General features: G+C 38.3%; 2 protein-coding genes across 6 annotated transcripts in view; one reads left to right on the plus strand and one right to left on the minus strand.

Annotated features, from left to right (window-relative positions):
• The first annotated feature begins 718 nt into the window (after positions 1-718).
• LOC139708700 (death-associated protein 1-like) lies at positions 719-13,411 on the plus strand. The gene is made up of 3 exons (XM_071620633.1): positions 719-952; positions 5,791-5,893; positions 8,918-13,411. The coding sequence occupies exons 1-3, from the start codon at positions 904-906 to the stop codon at positions 9,084-9,086; spliced, it is 321 nt and encodes a 106-aa protein (XP_071476734.1). The 5' UTR covers positions 719-903; the 3' UTR covers positions 9,087-13,411.
• A 3,258-nt stretch (positions 13,412-16,669) lies between these two features.
• The window catches only part of LOC139708702 (voltage-dependent L-type calcium channel subunit beta-1-like), a 63,294-nt gene continuing 52,881 nt past the window's right edge, over positions 16,670-27,082 (minus strand). For all 5 annotated transcript variants that reach the window (XM_071620637.1, XM_071620636.1, XM_071620634.1 and 2 more), the window contains one exon: positions 16,670-26,473. In XM_071620637.1, coding sequence (XP_071476738.1) covers positions 25,616-26,473 — 858 coding nt within the window. In that variant the 3' untranslated portion in view covers positions 16,670-25,615. The remainder of the gene's footprint in view (positions 26,474-27,082) is intronic.

Genomic DNA, 27,082 nt, shown 5'->3' on the forward strand with positions numbered 1-27,082 from the left:
TATAATGGACATTGAATACTAGTACTAGTAATTGTTTTGTGCGTGGTGTTTGTCGATGTAATATATCAATGCATTTAACAACTTTTGCTGATGTAAGTTTTGTAGTTGTAGGCCTACGTGAGCACTGATGAGCCGAATCACATTATAATAATTATTACAACTTTTACACAATTGTCGAGGTTGTTTCTTTGAGTCTATTTCATGTTGTTTCCTCAGTTTCTACTATCACCTTTCTTGGCGGTTAAACATCTTGGTTTACATCTTTCTTTGCTGATAATAAACAGAGACAAGATGGTCGTTTTCTTTGAAGGCTATCTCGTCAAGATAAAATACACCTATACCTGCCAAGGACCATCCTCACCAGCTGAGTTCCGTAGGGCGAGCCTGGGAATTTCTCCGGGAGAGCCAATCTTATTATAAACACATTATGTATAAACATTCCCATTATTTAACATCCATTCAGTTTGGTATCAATTAGTCACTAACCGATATGAAAGCACACTACTTTTATCAATTTAAAGCGTGATTTTATGAATTGTGGCTATCTTTGTGGTAATGAATAAGACAAATTACACATAATGTAGTGTTTCTTCTTTAACACAGATTCAACATAAGAAGGGTACCCCCGTTTAAACGCCCACAACAACAAACCTTCTTGCAACGTGTGTGCAATGTAACCTTTGATATGCCACGATGCCACGCGCGACCTACGGGGACAAGAATCAGTTTAATCAGCTATGCGATGATCTGACCGACTGGCGACGAAGTTGATAATAAACGTCTACGTGGATTCGACTCAGAAATACAGCTAGCTACTGACGCTCGAGAACTGTAAACCATCCTCTACACATCGTTTCGACGCTGTAGGTTTGCAGTAGCATTAGTAGTAGCAGTTTTGGCGCCATGTCTTCTCCAGGAAAGTCAGAATTGAAAGCTGGACACCCACCAGCAGGTAAGGTCAACACTGTGGAGTCTGTGTAAACCAATTCAATAACTACCGGTACAGGTTGTATTGAATGGTTGAATGATCTAATGATTGAATGGTATGATGTTTGGCAATTGTTCGGCCCTAGTGCACAATTGCCTGATGTTTAAGGTCACCTAGACCCAAGTTCAGAGCTGAGGGCTGTAGATATTACCTGACCTATAGTATGATGATGCCCCAGTAAGTCAAAGTCGAAGTTATTCAACATTTAACAAATCTAATCCTGAGCTGAGTGAGGCTGAGCCTTGATTGGACTTGATATTGAATTATGAAAGAGTAGACGAAGGTTCATTGATGCCTCTGCTCTGGCCGCAGGGTGGTCAGTTTATGCAGTCCTGATGACATTTATTCAGAATTTACCTCTTTTTTTTTCCAGGGGTCATTAGGCCAAGTAAAAAAAGAAACCAGTTTCTCGTCCTCGCGCGCATCGATTTTGGCCGCCGCATCGATTTTTTTACTATTTACTATTTTCAAAATGGCGCTGAAAATACCGAGAAATTCATAATTCTCGTCCCAGCCCGCACCCCGCCCGCATCGATTTTCAGTTGCCGCATCGACTTTTTTGATATTTACTATTTTTTCGGCCGCCGAAAAAAAATCGACAATTCACCTACCAATCGTGATGTCTCATTTCTAATTACGCCTTGCGTCCTCTACTTAGCTGTAGTACAGCTGTAGCTTCTGTAGTGCGTATGTAATAACGCATGCATTTCACACTAGCACTGCGAGCTCGGCAAGAAGGAATGACCCACAAAGCAGTCGAACTGTATATAGTTGGATGGGCGCGGGCGCGGCGGGCGGGCCTGGGCTAGCTGTGATGTACAGCGCACTCGGTATGTCATGAACGCGATAGCGGCAACATTTTTGCGATCAATCGCTGATATTCCACGCATATTTCGAGCATTGTTCGTATTTTTCCCCGTTTCTCATATTTCAAGCGGATGAATTATACTGTACAAATGCTTGTGAGGATTGTATCGAGTTTGTATACATTTTCATGTCATTGTGACTACATGTGTGTGCAGTGTCGTAAGGTACGGTGCCGCCGGGTTCAGTGGCCGTCGTGCCGCACCGTGGCCGTATTGGCAAAGTGTGCGTGTCTGTTGCTGTCTGCACGCACGCATGAACACATTCGAATGTGTAGAAGCCCGTACACTCTGCTCTGTAACGTTGCATCTGACGGCGATGTATTGTTCTATTTTGAAGAGAAAATGAATGCGCTTTTCCAGCAAATGTAGAATTATCAAATGGATGTATCTCCAAAATAAATAACTTTTCCACGGATTCTGGTTTGTCTCGTATTTCTGCGGGATTCTTTTCTTTACGATGTAAATTCACAGACACGGCCGTGAGTCGTATCATCTGTAGCCCGACCAGACGCTGTTCAATTACGCTGTGCGACGTACCTACGTACAGCGACTGGGCTGTGTATAGTTATATCATCTGTAGTGTGGTATACAATCATTCATCATCCAAATGATGAGTGATTATCAAATGTCTTTTTAGAACATGAAGAAACATCTTTAAATGTTTAATGCTATAATGCCATATCAGTATCATTTTGACATCCATCTGCAATTGTACAAGCCAGTTTCCAGTTGAATGTGCTACAATGATTGTACTGTGAAGAAATGCTGATACATACCAGCTGTGTGGATACAAAAAGTCACAAACACCAATGATGAATAAAGCAGTGTTTTGAATATCATGGAATTCATTTCAGTCGTACATTGTTGAAAGACATGTTTTATACCTGTACACAATACATCAGAATTGCAAGTACACTGCGAATCAGAAATGCCATTACAACACTAAATACCAGTATTAAGATGGTCATTTTCCCTTGACATATGTAGTGGAAAGAAAAAGCAAATGTATTTCTGCATACATGAAGTTTCATTTCAAGTATGGTACATAATCTATTTGTTTGAAAATGCACAGAGTGCAGGCAAGACATACACTTGGGACTTGGTCTCTCATAACACAGCTACCAGAGTGATATTTCATTTCATGAATTGGATATAGAAATAGTAAATCCCTCTCTCGTTACCTTTCTCAGAATTACCGGACGATAAACACATATTACTTTCATTTTGACAATCCTCAAAAAATAGTAAGATATCAAATAGTAAGGACCTCCCTCATCGCCTTGCTCAAAAAACCCGGACGAGAAACTGCTATCTTTTTTTACTTGGCCTTAAGTTTAGACTACAAAAGTGCCCAGAGCAGAGCAGAAGTCGAGTATCGGCACCTGCACCAAGGTTCGACCGTGCGCAATTTTCAAGCACATGATGTAGTTTCTACATTTACTTTACTCAAGATTCTGGAGTGGAAGAATGCTTACTTGATGTATCAGTGGCGGATACAGGGGGGAGCGCACCGGGCGTGCACTCTTCCCCCCCCCCCCTTATTTTTTTGTTAAAACAAAAGAAATTAAAAGAAAAAATGAGGGAGGGGTTGCGTGCGCGCCCCTTTAATTTTGTAAAGGTGCCCCTCTTTACGTAATTCCTGGATCCGCCCCTGCTTCTACTTCTATTTGGTACTGGTACTTGACAGGATCCATCACTCTGAATGTAGCATCAAGGCCCTAAGGGGACTAGTGAGTGTCCTGTGCAGTGCAGGCAGACTGTGCTTATAATACAAAGTGCAAGTAAAAAAGGCCACATGAGTATTGCACTCATGTGAGTAGGTAGTGTAGTGTTGTCACAGTAGTTGGGCTTCCAGTTCTTGCCCTTGTAGTTGCTGTTAAGTCTCTTCCTTTCAATTCCTTTCTTTTCTTTTGGTGTTATTTTCTGTCAGTTTGTCTGGCTCTCTTTTGTGCTCTCAGCATTTTTGTCTACATGTAAAATGTGAAGCTGAAACGTTGGTTTGCTCATGCTCGGTCCAGTCTAGTCTTGAAAGTGATCGCTGATAATGGGCATTGACGACATTCTCTGGCAGAGAATTCCATTCATTTATTATTCATTGGCTGTAGGTTTCTTGTCTTTGCTTGGTCTTGCATCTGTTTTTGGTGAGCTTCAGACTATGCCCCATGTATTGGAAGTAGCAAATTTAAAGAAGGCATTACTTAGGATTCTGTCCAGGCCGTGGATGATCTTATATACCTGGATCATGTCTCCTTGCCTTCTTTGGTATTCAAGGGAAAGAAGGTTGAGTGTCTGCAGTCTTTCTGTGTATGGTAATGTCTGGATGTTTGAGATCATTTTGGTAGCTCTCTTCTGAACTTTTTCTGTGTAGAAGGTGGTTGAATTTTAGACGGTGCTGTAGTCGAATTATGGGCAGCTTGCGTTAACTTATGATGCCTCTAAAGTATCAGCAGAGAGGCTGTTCCAGGAATTCACCATCTCTGGCTGAAAGAGTGTAATCTCTTTACGCCACTCTTCCAGTTCCCTTCAATACAACTTGAATTTGCCGTATGTCACTGCGTGCAACTTGTACTTGATCATTATAAACAACAAAGAAATAATTCTGGAGTCTGAGCATGTCTAAAGCAGCCAGACAATCATTGAGCAGAGTGATTTATGGTAAATCCAGTACATACATACTAACTGCATATCTGCTGTTTCATGAAAATTTCACATTAGTCTGACTTGTTTCTATGTGCTTTTAACATCTGTCATGTTTTATACTGTCTGCTTCTAAAGACAAACCTTTCTGGCATCAAAGGTAAAGCATAGTTTCCATACACCTGCAGAAACTATTAGTGGGGCAGATATGTAGCAGAAATTGGTCGAGATGCTCACATCTGGCAGAAAATATGAAATTTTGCATTAGGGTATTTTGGGGCGCTGATTTCAAAAATTGCCGGATCCAAGAGATCTGACCACAGGGACAGCCGCCATTTTGAATTCCAATATGGCCGCCATCATGAAACAAATTTAAAGATCCCTATCTTCAGTTCTAAATGACCTGTGGCACCAAAATTTGGTACACAAGAGCTTATTGACATATTGAATTTGATGACAGATTTATTTGAAGTGTATGACAAACATCGAATGGCCGCCATTTTGAATTCCACTATGGCCGCCTCAACGAAATGTTCAAAATCCCCATCTCGAGTTCTAAGTGGTGAGTGACACTGAAATAAGGTTCAAACAAGTATTTTAACATACTGAGTTCAAAAATGGACTATTGTGATGTGTCGACAAACGCAATGCCCTCTATTTTGAAATCCAATATGGCTGCGAAAATAAACATCATGACTAACATTCACAGGCATGCCAACAAGTGCAGCAAAATGAAGCATATTGCACATTTCACTGACGTCACAATGTAAATACAGCAGCGCACACTCAATCAGTTAAAATGCGCTCAGTCAGCTAGCCTAATTTACAAACCCGAGATAGAGATTTTCAACACTCCAACATGGCAACTATGTAGGAATATTCAAATTGGCTGCCGTGCAGCTTGTCAGACATATCAAATAAGTCTGTTATTGAAGTCATCATATCACCATGCTTTTATGTATCAAATTGCAACGGCTTATGTCATTCAGAACTAAAGATAGGGATCTTTGACGGCAGCCATATTGGAATTCAAAATGGTGGCCGACCCCGTGGCCAGATTTCTTGGATCCGACAATTTTTGAAATCAGCGCCCCCAAATACCCCTGTATGCAAAATTTCATACTTTCCGCCGGATGTGAGCATCTTTTTCACATATCTGCCCTATATTGCTATACATACTAGGCCAGTAAACCCACTGAGGACAAGTTGATTTGCTATACCATGCATTTCCCTTTATCACCTGCCCATGTATGGTGGATCAATTCATATTTAAGAGTGAATCCTTTCTACCTGTTACAGTGAAAGTTGGTGGAGTGCGAATACCAGGCAAGGTGCAGACTGAAAAAGTATCTCACAAGGAACCAGACGTAGAAGATGAGGAGATCGTTGAGACTGTCGTCAGGTGAGACAATCTCAAGGGAAGGGGCTTGGAATATGCACTGCACTATATGTGACTGTGCATTGCAAAATCAAGGGGTGCGACTTTATGTTGGTTTTGTGACTGCATCACATAACCAACAAAAAGTCGCACCCCTTGATTTTTGCATGAGGTCTAAAAAAAAAAGTGAAATGGGTCAACCTAGTCAATGTTGAGTTTTTCGTCTTTTCTGAAAGAGCTATTCTTCTTCACTATTCCTAAGTTTGGGATCATAAAATGAATGGGAAAGTGTGTTTTCAGCAGTTTTCCTACAACCTTTTTTATGTAAAGAATTGAGATGAAGTATGTCTGGGAGGCCCCTTTTCATTTCTTGAGAATCCTTTGCACACTCTTCACTTTCAACTTTTGAAAGAATAATGCTACTACTTTGAAAGTTAGCATTATAATCATGGACAGAATGTGTTAATAGAGCATGCTCAATTTCAGCCTAATCTGATATAATCCCTTCATTGTTGTTGCTTGTGTGGTTTACATCCAGTTTTTTTCTTTCCGATATTTAGATGGGTTAGGAGAGTCCATTTGAATTGAATTATGCATCATTATAAAGCTTAGAGTCTGCTCTTTCAGAATCTGCCCTTAACAAAAAAAAAAAAAAAAAATCAATGTCTGGCGACTTTTTGTTGGTTTTGTGATGCAGGGTCACATAATTGCAATTTATGCATCATGTGTGCACACCAATGTTATGACTGTAAGATGAAATGATAATTGTGAGAGAGGTACTGGTATTTCTATACATTATGACACCCTCACACAATTGAATTGCAACTACACTTATTATTGTCTTTCCATTAAATTTAATGTGCTAACAACCTACTTATGTACTTGATGATACTCGTTCCAAACAGAATGGACTTTAATCATTTGCTTGGTTAATGTTTACTTTGCCTGTTGTATTAAACAACATTGTACTTCCATGCCTCATGCCTATTGGACAGTCATTGTTGTATCACGTTACCATAGGGCAGTCAGTGGTTGGACACATATACTTGTACTGCTAACTTTAGAAATCTGCTTGGACTGCAGAAAGGATGTTCACACTGTGCCAGTACAGATAAAATCTTGTTTGCTGTCGGTAGATTATCTGATAGTCTTTCCTTTACTCCTAACTGTTTGATCAAAATATGTATTTCTATAGAAATTTATACCTCTTCTATTGCATTCTCATTTATGTTGGCCACAACTCCCGAAGTCCTCAAGATAAGCCTTATTCCTTGTATAAGCATCAACCTGGTCTATTGACCCTCCCACAACTTGCAGTAGCATTACGGATACATGCTTTTAAACAGTATTACCCTACCGTGCATTGCATTCCTGACATGACACTGGCTGGTCTAGTGGGACAGTTGCATAGATCAACACCAGGATCTGATATGTTTCACAGTTTATACGCACATCAACACGAACACATGTACATGGATTGATATATAATTTCAGAGAGAGAGAGAGAGAGAGAGATGGGGGGGGGGGTGATTGGCTTTAGGAGGGTGCAAAAGAGAGAAAAAACTGAAGAATATATGATGCATCACGCATTATCCCTGGGTACCATATTACCCCGGGTTACCGCGTTGTGTAGCGCCACCTCACGTCCACTCGAGGACAGCAGCAGAGAATTGCATGCACTGTGTGTGCGTGTACATAGTCACTCCCATGCCACTGCATGTTATACGATGCATGCATGGCACGCTGTGCTAGCAATAGCGTGTGCGTCAGTGCACTGCAGTGTAGTGGCTAGCACCGCTAACTCTAGCACCAAAATAATTTCCACTTTTTGGCAACCCAGGGTACAACCTTTTTAAAAAGATAAATCAACAAAATGGCTGATTTTCATTTGGTACCCCAGGATACCATTTATGTCATATTTGTAATTATTAAAATGCTTATGGAGCAGATGATAAATTGGTGATGAAGTCTAATCTCTTACACAGCTACAGAAGTCAAATTGTGTCGCATTAAAAGGTTTCTTACTAAAACTGTACTTTCTTTTTTTAGAAATTTCCATTTCATATACTGTAATATGCTATATTTAAATGACATTGATCAACATTGTGCTGTACTACAAGTACAAATGCATTGTAATGAAGGCTGAGATAAAAAAAAAAGGTCAATTGCATAGTGACTGATTATCTATAGCAGTAAGGGAATTAGACTTGATAGTAGGCTAGAGTAGTGTCAGTGTGTGTGTAGGAGTGGGATAGTGGAAGGCCATTCATATCATCCAGTGAATCAACAGTAGCCAGGTGTGTCTTCACACAGATTTCTCACGGATATGTGGTTTATTCTCCAATCCAGACTAAACTGAGAATTCCTTTCAGGTTTCTCAAAAGGTTGATTAATGAAAATTGAGACTTTTGTTCAGTACTAGTCCCCAAATTGTGTGGTGCAATATATTCTTATTTAAACTTGTCTCAAAATTGTGTTCCTTGCTGAACTTACCGAGCCAAGTTTTATATCAAATCAATGAATCTTGTTACACCAGTATATTTTTGCTAGGTGTGATGCTGACTGTGAAGTAAGAATATGTGTAGATCAACTGAGATACACAGTTTATGTACAATGTAAGTCTTTTATTGTGTCAACCGAACCTGTACCAGTTGTAGGGTGTTATATTGTCTCTTATAGTGAAAAGACATGATTTTGCTGCATTTAAGATACTGTTTAGGCTGATTCAGCCTTCTAAAAAGAAAGTCTAGAGTAGGACACTTTCTTTGATCACCAATATGTTTTTTTTTTTTAATGTAGTTTTAGGTTGTTGTTTTTTTACATGTTTTTCTGCACAGTCAACACCAATCTGAAACTATTTGAAGGATCTGACATCTTTTCTCAGCACTGTCTTAATTTTAGCAGTCCATAGTAAGATGTACCCAAGGTTCTCAATGACAAGATTTTATCCACTCAGTCAGCAGTCCACAGTGAGAGTCTTATCAAGGTCCTCATTTGCAAGATTTTATCATATCATTCTATGTTCTTTTCTCATGGTTCACTCTGCAGTCCGCACAAGTCTGACACCAAGGTTCTAATATCCGGAGCTCCTTCCCAAGGTAACAAGGACTTTCCGCCAGAGGCCATCAAACATTACCATGAGAAAGCCATGCCAACTAACCAGAAGAGTGCCAGCAGCAGGCCAACCAACATTTTACAGCAACCCAGGAAGAACTAAGACACAGACTACTAGGAGTATGGTAGTGGTAAAAAGCAAATCAATGAAGTGCAAATAAAGAGTACAACCAACCAGGTGATATTGGTACTTTTACAACTCACAGCAAAGCAAAATAGAAGCGTGGCAGATTTTTTTGTGAGGGGAAGATCCAAGGAAACCAAATGTTCATTTGTCTGTAAGGGTTCTTACTTTATGTTGTTTTATTTTGCGATGCAGAGTCCAGTAACTTGTATTTTGCGGCAGTCATTTTGTGCAGCGACCAAGAATGTATTCCCTGTTTTCAAATGATGGGACTACTCCTTGTGTACACAAATAACCCATTGTAATACATACTGTCGGTCAGTGTCAGTTGCATGATAGCATGTGCCTACAGTTGGAATAATGCAAATAGACAAACATAAGGCTGTTTGTATTACAAATTTCATTTTGATGTATAGTGGGGAAAAGAGGAGTCATGATTATTTAGTAGAAATTCAACCAAAGTTATCTTACATTGTGTTTATATTTGATTTCAACCATACTCGCTTCTAAACAGTCCCTGCAATTTTTCTTGCTTGTCTCTTACTAATGGCGTAAGGTCTGAACAGATTTCAGTGAATACATTGTAGCATTTCACAAGAAAGTCGTGTCTGTCTTTTTCGTGCTTATACATACTGACTGATTTTTTATTCTAATGATCTAAAATCAATATGCCAAGCATCTGAGATGATGAAATTTATCTGATGTGGAAATAGGTACAATTTCTATGTTGCATGTTGAACCTGTAAGGCATATCACAAACCAAACTTGCTATATCATTCAGCTTGTTCTTTTTCCCCTCCTAAAACTAAACAAATGGCCATACACTGATAATCTGGGTGACTTTACTTTTGAGGAGCATACAGTTGATAGCCTGTCGCTGACACAGTGCAGTGAGGAAGAATTGAATCTCTTATGAGCTTGGGTTTAACATCTTAAATGCAGCAATCATCCAGGAGTTTGTGGCCGCACGTAGTTGAATAGTGAAATAGGCTGTCATTTAATGGGATGGAGTAAAATGTTAAAAACTGCAAAAGAAATAGAATGCAGGACATTATTCAAGTATTGTTTTGTTTCAGTGCCAAGATATACTGTAATGTTTCACAGTTACCACAGTCAAAGTTAATACTCCCTGATTTGTTAAAGTCAGGAATTATCATATGTTGGCTGTTCAGATTAGTAGTTTATGTGCATCCTTTGGTGTCTTTAAAGGACATGTCGCATCAGTATCATCGGTTTCAGTTAATTAGTGTGGTTTATTTCACAAGATTGTTAGTTTCCTTATTTCAAGTTTCAACTTGGCCTTCCTCTCACAACAATGAATCAAGATGTTTGCAAGCAAAAACAAAAACAACAAGAACAAAAAAAAGACCCAAACAAACATGTTTTAGATATCACATATTGCTTCTAGTGTCAGTGAACATGATAGGCATGTAAGCAAGGTGATTGGAAACTTCAACATCCAAAGTTCAATCAACTCATAAAGTTCAGACTGACCTGTCAGTATTTGTTATCACACAAAAAATGCAAAGAACAGGCACATGTATGGAATGTTACATACCTTTAATATATGTTTGTATTTGTACTAGATTTGCAGAGAAATTCACAAGACTTGATTCTCTGCCCGTCTATGTTTCATCTTGTGTCATGTGAAATTCTGGAGATGCGATTGCTGGTATTGCTCATTGGTACGCAACAGTGAATTCAGCCTGAAATGAAGGATGTTATTTTTGTTGTTTGGGAGGAATGATGAGGGAAGACTAGAAAAGAGCGTTCTTCATGTTTTCTTTGACCACTAACATGACTCATGGAAAGAAATGGTTTGCCTCAGACTGGTACAAGTGTGAAATTGATGGCCTTTCAATTAAGTCATATATTGAAGTCAGGTTTGTACAGTGTTTGACAAAACTACAGACTAGTTTACACTGTGTCTCCTTTTGTCAATTGTTATGATAAAGTGGATTGTTATCATTTGCAGCATATTTTATGTGGTCAATGTGGTCATTTGTATGTTCATCATTGCTCTGAGAAGAGCAAATCTTCTCTTACTAAATGTTTTGTGCAGATCAATGCAAGTTTTGATTTAGGTATGATGTCGATGATTTTATAGATTTTTACATCAGCAATGAATAATATAATTTTTATGGAAAACAAAATTATCTTTGAAATACTTTGTCACCACAATGAACTCTAAAGTTATTTTATCAAGTGGAGGTTGTTGGGTGTGCTTTTTTTCTGAAATTTTTGCAAGTAATGCTGAATATTGTCAAAGCAACATGACTGGTCAGTCAAAAAAAAAAAAAAAAAACAGATGAAGAAATGGTCTGCTTTCATTATAAATGGTGAAATTTGCTATCATTTTTGCAGAATGAGCAAACATTAAGGTATGCTAGCAGTGCATGTCTCTTGATGTTTTCATGACACACATGCAATGTCACTGCACTCCAAAGTCCATGTTACCTGTGAAGCTTAAGTCACAAAAACTGTATTCATAGGTGGTTTTTTTTTTCTTTTTTCATTACCAGCCTTAAATTGTAACATACCTAAAAGGAGATTGTTTTGAATAAAGCTTGAATGGAATGTCTAACCAGAAAAGAAACCAACAAAAACAAAATAGAATTTGTATGTTACCAGTGTAACAGGCCACTGTCTCAGTGATCTTCAGCAGCAATGTTTGTTTATTATCTTTTTCCCCCAAAGCGGGTGGATGCAAGAGAATTGCATTCTGCACCAGCCAGGTACTCTCATAGGTGGGCAGACATGATAGGTTGTCTCTTATTAAACTTATTGTACATTGTGACATTTATTGTGACAAACTTCAAATCCTTCATGGTTTTCCTGAAGCAAACATCTATTAAAAACTCCCTCTTTTTTTCTTTTTCTTTTTTTTTTTGGTCCAGGAAAGACAAGTTCTCTGTTCATTGAAGAAAGCTGGTGTACACATGTTATGCCTGGTTTTTATCTGAATACAGGTATAACTTTAGATTTAGGTATCAGCACATTAGATGTCAAGACAATTTTATGGCTTTAATTTATCACTGTAAGCGTAAGTTAAAAAAAAACAAATGTAAGATAAATTCTATCCAAGCTCAGGAATGAGCTTGTAAATATGAAGTGCATTTATCATGGCTGCCAAAGCAGTGTAGTAATGAGCAAACTTTGATGAAGAAGTTTAAATGTTCTGCTAATATGTGTTTGATGTCAGTGTAGGTGCAGTTTAGTAATCTTTGTCATTAATTATACATGGGAATGAGAAACCATTCTTTTGTCTTTTTTTTTTAATGTGGAGAAGACACACTTGTTCAATGTGAACTGTGGGTCGTCTAGATACCATTTTATTCATCTTGTGAAATCCACAAGTTTACCTAGATATTTTACAGCATGTTATCTTCCTTGCCACTTTGAATAGTAGTAGGCTTATACCATTAATCAGATGCTCTTACTCATACTGCTTCAAGAAGCCTGTTATTGAATGGATGAGAGAGAGAGAAAAAAAAAGAGCCATCGGTAATAAAATTACTGAGTATTTAGTCCCACACAGAACCATGTTGACAAAGATGCTAGATTTGCTAGAATTCTGTATGATTCAATTTTGAATCCAATCAAAGATTATAGACTTATATAGGCAAAGGTCTATCAATGCATGAAATAGATTAGAAATATTCCATCAGCCAGCTTAACTGTAGTTCAACCCATGATACACATACCTACAAATGTATTTTATTTGTGCATAGATTCTTTTTTTTTTTCCAGTGCTTACATTTCTCCTTTGACTCTTACATTCCACTGTAAAGTCATCCTGATTTAATTTGAGTTCGTTTCAGACTCAGAATACAGGGTGGATGGCTGGTGTGGAGCTCTGAAAATTGTTTTTTCTCATATCATGACTAACTCTTTTAAAGCATTCAACATTGTATACATTTATTAAATGAATAAATTGGTTGATAAGACATCAAGATGAATTTTCAAGTCTCTTGTTCACTGGTGTCAAGATACTGTAGAGAAATAGATCACAGAAGTTCATTAACTGTCCATGTTTATGTTTTGATAATCATTTTAAATCTCTTGACTTGTCCAGGTTAAAGGTGATGACTTGTGAATTCCTGCTATTGCATATAACTACAAAAACTCAAATGGAGGTGGCACTATTAAATTTCCATAAAAAGGAGTCGACATTGCTGTGCCGGTGCTCAGCATGAGCTCTATTTGATCATATACCAGGTACGCATAACACATAGTACTATGTCTTGAAACTACAATAGCTTTGTAGATTTTCTGAGTAGCTGCTGTGTGTTGGGAAGGGAATTATTGTATCAACTTTAAGCTTTCAAAATGCATTTCTGTTGTGAAGAGAGAATATTTTAGTCGTGATAAAAAAGGGGAAAATTACCAGTAGATGTGATTGCTACATCCGATGCGCTCTGCCCATACCTGCTGCACAGTAAATTTGCATTTACCAGAAATGCACAAGTGAATTGCGAAAATGTGACTCCCTGTGTTGCGTTGCGGGTGCACGAGATCACCTCATTCATTTGCATGTAGCATACGGCCAGCGTACAGACCTGACTGCTAGTGACTGCTGTCAATATCTGCAGTCCAACTGTTCATACAGAGCACTACTCAGTCGCTGTTAAGCAACCAATTTATTGTGCTGATTTGTACCAGAATCCGTATCACAATCTTTTGGCAATGTTACACTGCAGACATGCATTTACAGTATTCTTCCATGGGGTGTCACCATTTCGAAATCAGATACATCGTGTATCCAAAAATAATCTGTTTATGGCTATGTGTGTGTGTGTGTGTGTGTGTGTGTGTGTGTGTGTGTGTGTGTGTGTGTGTGTGTGTGTGTGTGTGTGTGTGTGTGTGTGTGTGTATGTAGTAGAGATTGATGATAACAAATGCAATCCCCAATCCCATCTTTTTATGTAGATGCTGTGAAGGCATGGCAGGAAATGATCTTGTAGGAACCCCAGACTCCAACTCTCCCTCTTTCGATGGGAGATCTCTCGCCGAAAGCCCATTTTCGTAAAATCTCCCGTTCTCCCACTAAGATAAAATTTTTCCCGCCCTGTCTGTGTCTCTCGCTTGTATGGTTTTGTAGATGCTGATCAATTTCATATGCATGCATGAAAATAGCATCTGCTTATGAATTGGAAGTTTTATTAAGCCCAAATATATGATTTGAATCATTATTACTTAGTGCCATCGTATGTTGAAAAATAAGGTCGAGATAGCATGAGACTTGAGAGAGCATCTAGAACCCTATTGACCCAAGGGACTTCGTGCACATCAAGTTGGAGTCTCCAGTTTGCTAGGGGTTCAGGTGGGAGAATCTCCTGATCAGAAGGTGCTTGGGGTTGGAGTCTCTGGAACTGCCAAGGATGGAGTGATAAACCCAATTATATAAAATAGGAATATTTGTATAAAGGGCACAACTATTTGTAACCCTGCATCACAAAACCAACAAAAAGTCACATACAGTATCTTGATTTTATGTGAGAACTCAAAAGTGAAACGAGCCAACGTAGTCAATCTTGTCATATTTTCTGAAAGAGCTATTCTTCTACATTATTCTATAGTTTGGGATCATAAAACAAATGGGAAACTATTTTAGCAGTTTTTCTTTAACACTTTTTATATAGAATATTGTGATTAGGTATGTCTATAATAGATGCCCCTTTTCATTTCTTAAAAATCCTTTACACACTCTTCACTTTCAACTCGTAATAACTTTTGATAAGATGATGACGCTGTTTCAAAGCTTTGTGTTATCATGGCTAGAATGTGTTAATAAAGCATGCATAAGTTCATCTTAATCTGATAATCCCTTTGTGGTTGGTATGGTATTTTACATCATGTTTTTTGTCCCATTCATTGCACAGCTAGCGCAGCTTCAGTAGACCCCATGCTTCGGAGCCTCTCTTCTCAGTTCACTCTTTTCCAGCGTGTGTGCATTCTTGCAAATATGGATATAGGTTAGGAGAGTCCATTTGAATTGAGTTATCCATCATTTTAAGAGCTTAACAAGTCTGCTCTTTCAGAATCTGCCCTTAACTAAAAATCCATGTCTGGCAACTTTTTGGTGGTTTTGTGATACAGGGTCACATTTTTAATTATGATATATATGGGCATTTGTCATGTATACCACATCTTAGAAAGGGGTCTTGTCAAACCTGTTGTGTATTTCAAAAGTCTTGGCATTAAGGGAAATGGTTTTACTTCAAATAAGCGATGTCTATGATGCCATTCTGACAAGTTACAAAGAACAAACATGCAGTATGTAATTTCAGCCTACTGTTATTTCAACTTGAGACATAGAGCAGTGTATTCCTGGTCATGCAACAAATTTTCAAAATAGTCAAAGATAATTTAAGAACATTTTATTGAAGATTTACAAATATTTTACAACTTGCAAAGAAAAATATGTGTAGTTGGTCCTTTTCTAATGTTGTATTTTTATTCAATGTTGGTACACATTAGCTGTAGATGTCCTATTGCTGAATACATTATGTATCATCAAATGTGGATCTGTCACTTATATTCATTCTTACCAGTGTATTTTGTGTAGCCAACATCCATACGACTCTGTCTCGGCTCCTTCCATTCCTTCACTTCCACTGTTTTATCATAATCTCTGCAGACATCACTTCCAAACATACGACAAGGAATGAAACACTCTTTGGAGGCATATAATGTTTATTTGTAAAAGAAATCACTACGTTCATTCCATGATTTAGTCATGAATCCATTGCTGTGCCATAGATGTAACTAGAATAATGATCAACTTGCCATAATATTATGGTACTACCGTACATTGTATAGAACACCAGTTTTCCATCTTAATGAGAGTTTACATATTTATAATAGTATCAACGATATATAATAATCATACATAGCATAGTCATGATATAATAGTAGTAATGATATATCAACCTTCCCCTCGCTCTGTCATTATACAAGTTTTGTTAGAATCTTTTATAAGACTTTTGTGTAGTTTGCTTTAACACACATCAAACTTTTATTGAGTATGCTTCTCTACATGTTGCCTTCTACTGTGTGAATTATATCATGATTCTTTGATATATAACATACACATGATACAAGTAGGAATTGACGTACATTTAATGTCATGGCTTTACATCAAATACAGCAATATATAGGAACCTGCAACAAGTCATCTACTGTTATGAAGGGAGTAAGTGTACGTATTCAAGATTTGTTAGTGTCGTCCAGTTTTTTACCATGACTTGCTTGCAGCTCTACGACTGATTGTCAAACAGACCTGTAACATCCATGCCTCCTACGCTTACCATTGACATTGCAGGATATACGGTAACACAGGTACCAGTCGACCCTTGCCTATTGTGCGCATTAGCTACCTATATGAACTCTGAATATTTCTCTTGTTCTTTGCACGAGCTGGCACGAAAAACAGGCTTTGCTAAGCAGTCTGGCATCACGGTAGACAAACTCAAGAAAGGACAAATTAAGAGCAAAGCAAGCAGCACGTTGGGATGACTCTGACTTAGCTCATTCAATTCTAGATTGGTCAGGAACTAGAGAGAAGCTTGTCTACAATGTATAACATAAAATACAGACAATGCCAGAAGCTACAGTCTCAGTTTTCATGCAGCAACATTGCATATGGTGTTCTACAACATGTCTCAACAACCATACACTTGTCACCCATCTGAGCAACACCCAATGGACTGAATGAGACTAAAGGGGGGGATATAACAAAATTGCACAGTCAAGAGCGATGTCTCCTACACCAAGCTGTAACTCGAGTTGAGACCACTCTGACAAGAAATGAAATGCTTTAGCAGTCTGATTGCAGAGACTATCACATAATGACTTACTTCCAGACATGCAAATCGTAACCCCTGCTGCAAATTTTGATTACTGATTTTAGATTTTTTAAAAATTTTTTAAAGACTATCATCTCCTACTGACATCCTTGGAATTCAAATGTTTAGTAGTTACATGAGAGACGCGTTTGTTGGTGCAGCATATTCATATCTTTGTTTGGCTCTTAGTAACATACTACATGACATAATTTAGAAAACAAGTCACAGACTTTATTCTTGTCATGGAGCAGAGTAGCTAGTTGACTAGTAATCAAAATTGGGCTGATTAGCCTTTTCTTGTCACTGATAAATGGGGAAAAGTTAGGAAAATGCTGATGGGGAACTGGCTAACTTGCAGGTTCTGTAATATGCCGGAGTTTTTCCTGTACAATACAAACACGTTCCCTATTTGAGCAGTCCAATAAGCATCATGATTTATCTGTGTTTATTGTGGATATGTTACTCTGTACTCGGCACATCATTTAGATATTGGAATACTTGACTATTGTGGATATATTCACCATGTCATACATGTTTGTAACTCTAAAAAGTGATTACAAGACAATCATTTTCACAGAGACAGTAGCTATAGTGATCAGCCTCTTGTAAACCCACTTCAATCCTTATTTTTTTTTTGAACAATCATACATGTGCCGCCGAACCACACGAGTGGGAATTGTATACCACAAACCACCACACATAACTGATGGCAACATCATCGTCTACCAGCTGATCAAAGTAGCCACTGTTTGCACTCACATTGCAGCGTATGTCGGTACATCTTGGCACACAACTGACCTGTATACATTTCATTGCACCAAATACATATAGATATATATATAGTCCAGTCAGTCAGCTGAGAACATTTGTTTTACATTATTTTTTATGTCTTTGCCCATCTCCTTGTTGTAAATACACCACATCACTCTTGAACAAGTCTTAATATCACCAGTAATGACATACAATCAAACAACTTAGTGAGGTACACAACTCCAAAGTCAACAATTATAGAAAAAATGTCGCTTTTCCTCTACATGGCAGAGCAGAGCTAGAAAGGTATCCTCTTAACTCACCTACTTAGTATCCTACAAGCTGAATATCATTCCCTAGAGCAGGACCAGGCAGTCTTTAGGCCACACCTTGGGGTCAGGCGGGGTCGAAATAAACAAAGTGGTGTAAAATACAGGATGAAAAATAAAGCGAGTTTGTACATTGCATGATTTTTGTACATAATCTTTTTTTTTTTCTTGCATGCTATATGCAGACAGGAGAGAGTTCACTAGAGAAATGTACAAATGAAAAGTGGGAAATACAAAATATGCCAAAAATGCACAATCAGTTGAAATATCTCTTTGCAGGTAGAATGACACCATGCCCCTCTTCTACCCCCCTGGCTACTGGATAAGTATGTCCAGTAGGTCAAGGTTTGGGCCCCAGAAGCAGCTCACTGTTACAGGGTTCAACCTGACCTCGCACACTACTCCAGGCACTATTGGCTAATTTTTGGCCTTGTCTTTAAAGAAAGAAAAAAAGATGGACAGTGAAAAAGAAAATTTGAATACACCTTCACTTCAGAGGCTAATAAATATTGTCATCTTGTCTGAATTCAATTACTTTCTATTGCATGGGTTTATTCCAAGCCCAATTCTGTAAGCAGTTTGTACTCTAGATTATCCTGAACATTTAATTTCAAACAATGCAAAATGAATATATTTCACGAGGCTAAGGGGCTGAAAAAATCTTAGTAAACAAACACACAATTCAATCATTTGACTTGAGAAAGATTTCCTTTGCCTGGGATTCTGTTATTGATGAACATATCAGGAGGCAGTGAATATATATGGGGCCACAATAAAACCTGCAAAAAGATGAAATTTAGGAATTCTCATCGAGAGAGGATCTAGTGGATTCTCAAAAGCTTGACCTTCACGCATGGCAGGAATGAAAAGGGATGTAGAGAAAGAGGCAGAGAAACACATTGTAGGGAACAGCTGCATAAATACAGGGAGAATGATTGGTAGATAAGATGTCAGACATTACTGAGGATACTGACAGGTGAACTTGCACAGTGTATACATTTAAGGAAGGGAGCCTGATGTGAAAATGGGCGGGGGGTTAGAATAGACTTGTAGAGAACGTAAAATGATGACATAAGACTGCTCTCCGTTTAAGGGATTGGTAGGGGCAAATCATAGACTTTCAAGTTTGGCGAATAAGCAAAGTCAGTTCCTATACGTCATGTTGAATAAAATCACACACTGAACTCAATCTGTATGAAACAATCCGACATGGTCTTGAGATATGACTATCTCGCTCTCACAGCGTTTGGCAAAAGACCCTAAACAAGCTAAATTTGAACACAAACCTGTCCCTGCTTCTGGCAAATGAAATAACAGCATAAATTTGTTTTGTGTTTTTTAAATCTCAAATATTGAATTTAAAACACATACACCGTCCTACGTACATTTGAGGAGAAAAGGCACAAGCTTTTATCAAATCCTCCATCGGAATATTGATAATGAATATAAACACTACAAAATAACTAATAATATAGTGATTTAATCTGGTACCTTTCTTCATTTGACATACAGCAATAATTGAAAAAAAAAACCATGTCTTGGTAGACATTTCTTTTTTTTTTTCCAAGAAACAACAGCTCAAATACAACATTCTTTGAGCAAAAACAACAACAGCCAGTGTTGAAAGATAAATTGCATCAAATGGTAAAAAGAAATGAAAAAATACAAGCTACAATTTAACAGACACTTTGAATAGAGTGACATCTTGTTTCTGTCATAGCAAAATAAAATGGCACTTAAAGAGAGGAGTGGGAAGTAGTTTATCATGGTAGAACACATGCAAGTTCCCTCCCTTCACTTTGAGGACAACTTATATTGGACTAGGGTTGCCTGTTGTTCTCTCCAATATTGACTACTTCTTAAAACTGGAGCTCAGTCGTGAACATAATGTTGAAATCTACGTGAGCTGAGAAGTGAACAACTTAAACCCCTCAGTGACAGACTGGCTATCAAACACTGAGACTGCAATTCTTCAATATGCGTTATTATCGAAACATGCATAATGGTGAATTGTTTGAGTTTATTGGTTTGTTTGGATTTTTTTTTCTTCTTTCTTGATAAGTATAGAAAAGTAAATAGAGGGATGGTTCCATTAAATGTGCCATTAATTATTCCACTTCTATTTAGACAAGCCTTTGTACCGAGGATGATAACCCTCTATCAATATACACAATACCCAGGCATATCGAATATACAATAAATATGTCATGAACAACGCACATGCCTTTGATGTGCTCTGGAATACTCCAATGATCTTATACAATATATTTACAATTAAAGAGGTGCACTCCAGGAGTCACAGCCGAGATATGTCTTTGTGACACAAGAAATATTCACTGCTACTTCTGCCAACAGGAAACATATGCATGTTGTCTACCTCCATAATGCATCTACCATTTCAAAAGAGGTATATATACCGTTAACTCCTTCAGTGAGAGTATGGGCATGTAATAGTCTGAAGTGAAGTACTCATGGGTAAATATATCATACATATTGACAACCATGTAATATACATAGCGAGGAAGTGACAGCATGGTATATTTCATCACCTGTTAATGTACACATTGTCCATTTGTCATTGCTCTATCTTATAACCACTGCACTACACTACAACATTGTACAATCTATCATACTAGTGCAAAGTTTGTGCAGATAAGATGGTTACTGTAGCTCCATTGACATAACATCTTTCATTTCTCATGAATTCTTTATCCTGCATCACTCGACTAAACCTTCATAAATATTGGTTGGATACCTGGTACATAATAGTTACTGTTTCAGAATAATATGTTCTTACAAACACATGGATATTTTTTTTTCTGCAAAAACTGTTAGGTACATCCATTTAAATTTCTAGTAAATCTGAAAGGAATTGAAAGTATAAGTGGGAATCACACAACCTACACTTAACTTGTAAGTTTACAGTCCATGTCACAAATGTTTAGTAGGAAATGTTCTCAGATTACATTAGGACTGAATAACCTGCGCTCTTGCTGAAAATGATGTCCAAAGTTCATATTCAAAGAAGAATATGTAGTTATATATGTCGAATAATTGGCAAATATGCTTTGATTCTGACTAAGCCGTCTAAGGATGAGTGAACAAGTTATCACATTATGTACAAATGAAGTACATTTAATTGTTTCATGCTGGTTTGTGGAGTGTATATAGATGCAAAGATATGCTTAGTACTAAATCTACATGACATACTTGATTACACCTCACCAGGGGACTGAACCACTCACTTGAAGTCATAAATATTGTCAGAAGTGAGATTGGAAATGATCGTTGACTCACTATCATGTACTAACTCGTCCATCCCTTGCCGGAAATGTCATATTATGATTTTTTTTTTGCTTTTGTTTTGCTAAACAAGAGGCCTGTGTCATTATGTACATAAAGTTTGATGGTATGCAATCGTTTTATTCACATCAGTTTACTTGAGCGTACATTGCCAACGTTCCACCCATCTCGGGGTTTCCACACAGAACTTGTTCCATTTTGCTTCAAAAAATCAGCTACAAATTCTAAACTCTACAACTACAGATAATCTGTTATTTTTCTCTGACACAGCATAGTAACACTTCCTCCAATGCTTCCCGTCACATGTGGGCTTGCAGTATTGGTTGGAGTCTGCAGCGGCCCAGCCATCCAAGAAAGAGAGCTATACGAGATCACGTTACAATCACTGGCGACCACCATGGACATGTAGAGCAGACAGACACACACACACAGACCACTTAAAGAGTCACAGATAAGATGAGACGAGACTGAATGGTGTCCAACACACCTGCCTTAGTGTTTGCATGGAAAACTCTTCCATGGCATACAAGAATCCTATGTACAATCTTGCACAGCAAGTAGTAATTTAGATGAGCTCTCCCACACCAGTGGTGACAAACATTTGGAGAAAAGAAAAGGAAGCAATTTTGTGCTCCTTTCTTTACTTTTTTTTTTTAATATATAAAAAAGGGGGGTGGTAGTTGATATCATCTATGCCTAAAACAAAGACTACATCACCTAGCAACAGCTTTGGAGCTTACCAAAAAGGTTCTTTGTCTCACATTGGTAAAAATATATTTTGAGGGGTTGTGGGATTTATAACTATTCAGACCAATTTGCAATACATGCCACCAATAAATGTCTTTTTTTAATACACTGTTATACATTGTTGGTTTCCTTTAGAGAGAAAGGTAGGGATGGAACCAGAAGTCTTTCCTTTTTCTTTTCTTCTTTTTAGAGGAGGTAAGTCAAGATTATTATCATTATTTTGTTGTTGTTGTTATTAGTGTTTCCGATTGCAAAGTAGAATACTTCTACTGATAAATATACAGGCCGGCGTGTTGATGGTGTATGAAATTGTGATGGCCCACCAAACATTCTAGGTCTATTTGAGAATAAAAGCATATTTGACAATGATATGTTACACTCCAGGACAGGGTTATTTGTGTCATTTTAATATCATTTTGGTATTAGGAAATAGCAGCATATGCTGTAATAAGGAATAATAACCCCTCGTGTGTTGGAAGATTCTCAACTTGAAGCAAGTGTGCAGACAGAAATACAATAATATGTGAAAAGTAGATCGAAACATGTCAGACTAAACCAGTCATGAACTCCTTACAAATACAAATGAAATTTGTTCAGATATACGTATACCGAGTATCAGCAGTTTAGTTGACATGTCACTTTACACTGTCTTGCAATACTTCATTTTTTTAGTGATTTTTTATTGATTTGATGAGCAAGAAATGTGATCCACACCTGAAGCAAATCCTTTTCGACCAGCAACATTTCTTTTTTTCTTCCAATTAACTCTTTGGGTGTGTGTGTGTGTTTGGAATGGGAAAAGTTATGGCAAGATAAGAGGAGGTTTTCAAGTTTGAGGCAAAGTTTCATGTGCAAGACTTCCTTCAAAAGGCAAGAACACCGTCAACAATAAATCTAGCTATGCGTGGCTAAGTCCAAGTGGCTACATTGTTGTTAGCATCTCCAGATGGGCCATTTTTTTCCAATATATGATCATTTTCCATTGCACTTTCAAGTTGGGTTTTTTTCTTTTTTTTAATTCTGGCAGCTTTTGTTTATCCTGTTCGCAACATTCTAACATTTTCCAAGAATAGCTTGCGGAATAAAAGAAAGAAAGAAAGAAAAAAAACAACAACAAGAAGCTACTCCCTGGGGAATACAACATTTCTTTCCTTTGACAATGACCAATTGATATTGTATATTTGTGCTTTGTAAATTCAAATAATCATTACACATTCAAAGATAAATTCCCTAGGGCAAATTCATTAGTCAGTAGGTAGAATGGCATGAGCTTGACTTGCTACCAAGAGATAACAAGAGATTATCTCTTTCTTCTCTGGTGCACCTGTCCAGCAGTCTCTCGATTCCCTCTTCTTCACTCTCAGCAACAATGACTGCATTACAGGGAAGAGTCTCATAACAATCACAACATAGATAAAAGCCAGAAGAAATTATCCAACCAGTACATTCGATCCTTAGACATACCACTGAGTCATTCTTTGTTGTTGTTTTTCCTTTCTTATCAGAATGAAGTCTTATGTCCTGCAATGTTATCAGTCTATTTTTTTTGTTTTTTCTGGAAGCGGTTACTAACTGGTAGATGCATTTTAAAGCTACATGTGGTCATGTTGAAACTGGAAATGAGTGCTACACATTTTGCTCTTCATTGGCGCTTATCTAAAAAAACAAACAAACAAACAAAACAGGTTGTTTTTGTCATTTGTTCTGGTATCCCTGCCTTCTTTGAGTAGGATTACAGTTCATACATAAGACACACGTTGAGAGAAAAGCAGGGAATTGCTCACACTGAATCTGATGACCAGGACAGAATTGTCAGAATCTCCATTCTCCAAATACATATAACTTCTACACCAAATGCCCTCTCACTAGCTTGATATAATAGATATAATATATTCATATATATAATAACATCTTGTCTCTACAAAGCACACACTTTTATGATAAAATTGTCTTTTAAATTGATCTATACATGGGAAACAGCACAAACCCCTGTTCAATTTACACTGATGAATGTAAACCAACATCATTATGTATAGTATCATGTGTCAAATTTTGGAAGAAACCTCGTGCCTATCTAAGCAACAACAACAAAAAGACTGAGAAACAAATGTTCATATTCTGACAGAAAATTTGTGAAAAAGTAGAAGAATAACTCATAAGAGTGAATCTCTTTAAAGAGTGCATGTTGTACATAACAGAAAATTACAAAGTACCACAAAGGAATCGAACCCTATTTTACTTTCACAAATAACTCTCTTGTCTATTTGAAAGAGAGAGAGAGAGAAAAAGAGAAATGCAATGGGAAAGTTTGCAGTAAAATTTGAAAAGAATGAACAAGAATACATCCACTGTGAAATAAACTTGGATATGTTAGGATCAGCAACAGGTAGCAAACCAAGAATCCATGTCAAAGAACATTCTCAGGCATTCACACAACTTCCTCAGTACCTCCCATCACATCGCTATGGCAACCAGGAATCATTGAACTCTTCATCATGTGACCACACTATGTGAAGTTTGTCTTCTTTTTGTTGTTTCAGTTTGGTTTCTGCCACATATACTAAAGGTCATGTGACAGTCGAGGTGATTCAAACCCTGCCAGCAGTGCTTTTTGTCAAATCACCCATTCAAATCATTACTATTTCATTTTGCTGTCAAACATTAGAAAAAAATATTGGAAATAAAGTTCTTTTTTTATAAAATCAACAAGCTCGTACAAATGTATTACCAGTCTTAATGTGCACAAGGCAGCGTGAAGTGTTTAACTTTTGTGCAAAATGCTTGGAATCATGAACTGAGAGATATGGTAAAATACATATTTGTGTCTTGCTAAGTTGACATGATGCATCATCAAACTGTCATATGATACAAAGGTCACATACCGTGACCTCATGCCAGAATCAAACAAACACTGTGATCCAGTGAAACATGTTAGCAGAGCTTGCTCCCAACTGGAAGCGTGAAATGTTTCAATGTTACAGAACGTAATAGGCACATATACTGCAAACTTCGTGCGGTCACATGACTCACAGTTGATCCATGATTTGTCACATGGTTGTAAAATAAGTCACATGACTGACATGGTCATGTGACATGGCACTGAACATCTGGTCAGTACTGCAATCAATCACACCCAAGCGTCAACCGAAGACGCTGGGTTCAAACCCGCCACCAGCCTTCACCCTAAGCTCCCTGGCTTTCCATTCAACTCATCAATACGTTGAGAATGCGCCGAGTCCAAAGATCTTCTGACATTAGAGAAGCATATTAAAAAATCAGGCATCAGGCAACTCTTGAGGTTAAACAGCCATTTCATAGAAAAAGGTAGTAGAAAGATTGCTGGACACAAACTACTACAATTGCTGAGACTCCATAGAGAGAATGCTAGCAGGTAACAATGGCTGGAACACATAAAACCCATGCTCTGGGGCATGAGACTCCACTCCATCCAGGGCTGCGCACCCCGTCAGCATTGGGTAACTTCAAAATAAATTGGCTCCACCGTTAAATGGTGAAATGTAAGAGGTCAGCGTCAGGGACGACCTGACCGTTGTCGAGGCCCGGGCGAGGCATCCCGGCGTGCCCTTTCCCTGGAGTCCGGGTACCTTGATTGGTACTGCTCTGGGTAAGGAGCCTCCCGGCCTCTCTGCCTCACAAACATCTCCTCCATCTCAATCTCGTGATCCCGACTGTGTCCACTGCGGGAGCTGGAACCCCTTTCTGGCGGGTAACGTCCTCGCTCACTGCCTTGCGGCCTATCGTCATAGCGATCACGTTCTCTGTCTGCATAGCGATTTCTCTGTTCTCGTCGATCGTGAGTGTGCTCACTCTCGTACCTTACAGCGTCGCGTTCGGCATAGTGCCGCTCCCTTGGACCTCTATCATGAGGCCCTCTCTCTACATCACGAGTCCTGTCTCTCTCTCTCCCGTGTTTCCTTCCTCCATGATGATCATAGTCTCTGTCCTTGTCTCGATCTCGTCTCTCGCTGTCGTAGCCATAGCTAGTCCCTCTCCCATCTGTTGGCGACGCTGGCCTTCGATCGTAACCTCGCTCCCGCTCATCTCGCATGTAATCTCCGGGATGCTCTCGTGAGTCGCTGCGGTAACCGCTCTCATAAGGCTCATTGGGGTCACTCCCATCGTACTCATCCTTGCCCCGTTTGCTGTGGTGGTGGTCACCCTTTTTGTCCTGCCGACCATCGTGGCTACGGTGGGAGCCGACGCGTGACAGGAGGTTCTGGAGGATTGGTGAGTTGTGTTGTGGACCAGACTTGGGTGGAGTCTGGGCCTCCGGGCCATGAGTAGCCCTCCAGTAAGCCTCCAGGTATTCAGCCATGTGTTCACATGCATCCTCCAACTGGTTTTCATCCAAGATCACATCAAATAAGTCCTGGTGGCAAGAACAATAGCATCAAAGAAATAAACATGCATCTTACAGAAAATGATTATTTGACCTTCTAACTTAAACTCAAATGAATAGAATAAGTGCATTACGCACATACCTTGACATACTTGGAGAAAGTTCATTCAACTAGCATGTAAGTCTAGACTACAATGTATTGCTTCTTTCTTGGTAGGAACCATGATGTACGGCAAAGACACCATCCCTCTGATTCCCCGAGTCACTACCTCTTCAGCAGTGTTTACTTTGAAAGTAGTAAAAATGACAAAGGGTACAGCTTCTGGTTGCTTCTGCAATTATTCTTGTTAGACAGATAGAGAAAGAAAGTTATTTATAACCATCACTCCAATCAATTAATACAGGTTATTCAAAATATAAATCAAATACAGGTGATTCCTGTTACAAAAAAGTCTTCGGGAACAGTAGTTTTCTTTGGTTATATCAAAATTTGTATACCCTAAGGGAATTTCCACCATAGACTTTAATGACGATAATTTTGGGATCTAATTTCTTCTTTGTTGTAATGGAATTTTGTTCCAATATGTTTGTTGTAATGGGAGCGCCCTGTAAAAGATCCTTTGACTGCTAGAGAGACAT

The sequence above is a fragment of the Diadema antillarum genome, unplaced genomic scaffold (assembly GCF_040938485.1).
Source record: "Diadema antillarum isolate AM-2024a unplaced genomic scaffold, OU_Dant_1.0 seq00001367_RagTag, whole genome shotgun sequence".
NCBI lineage: Eukaryota > Metazoa > Echinodermata > Echinoidea > Diadematoida > Diadematidae > Diadema > Diadema antillarum.

Coding starts and splice junctions, on each gene's coding strand:
- LOC139708700 (XM_071620633.1), top strand. CDS start 904: ATGTCTTCTCCAGGAAAGTCAGAATTGAAAGCTGGACACCCACCAGCA. Junction 953..5,790: donor AGCTGGACACCCACCAGCAG/GTAAGGTCAACA, acceptor TACCTGTTACAG/TGAAAGTTGGTGGAGTGCGA. Junction 5,894..8,917: donor ATCGTTGAGACTGTCGTCAG/GTGAGACAATCT, acceptor TTCACTCTGCAG/TCCGCACAAGTCTGACACCA.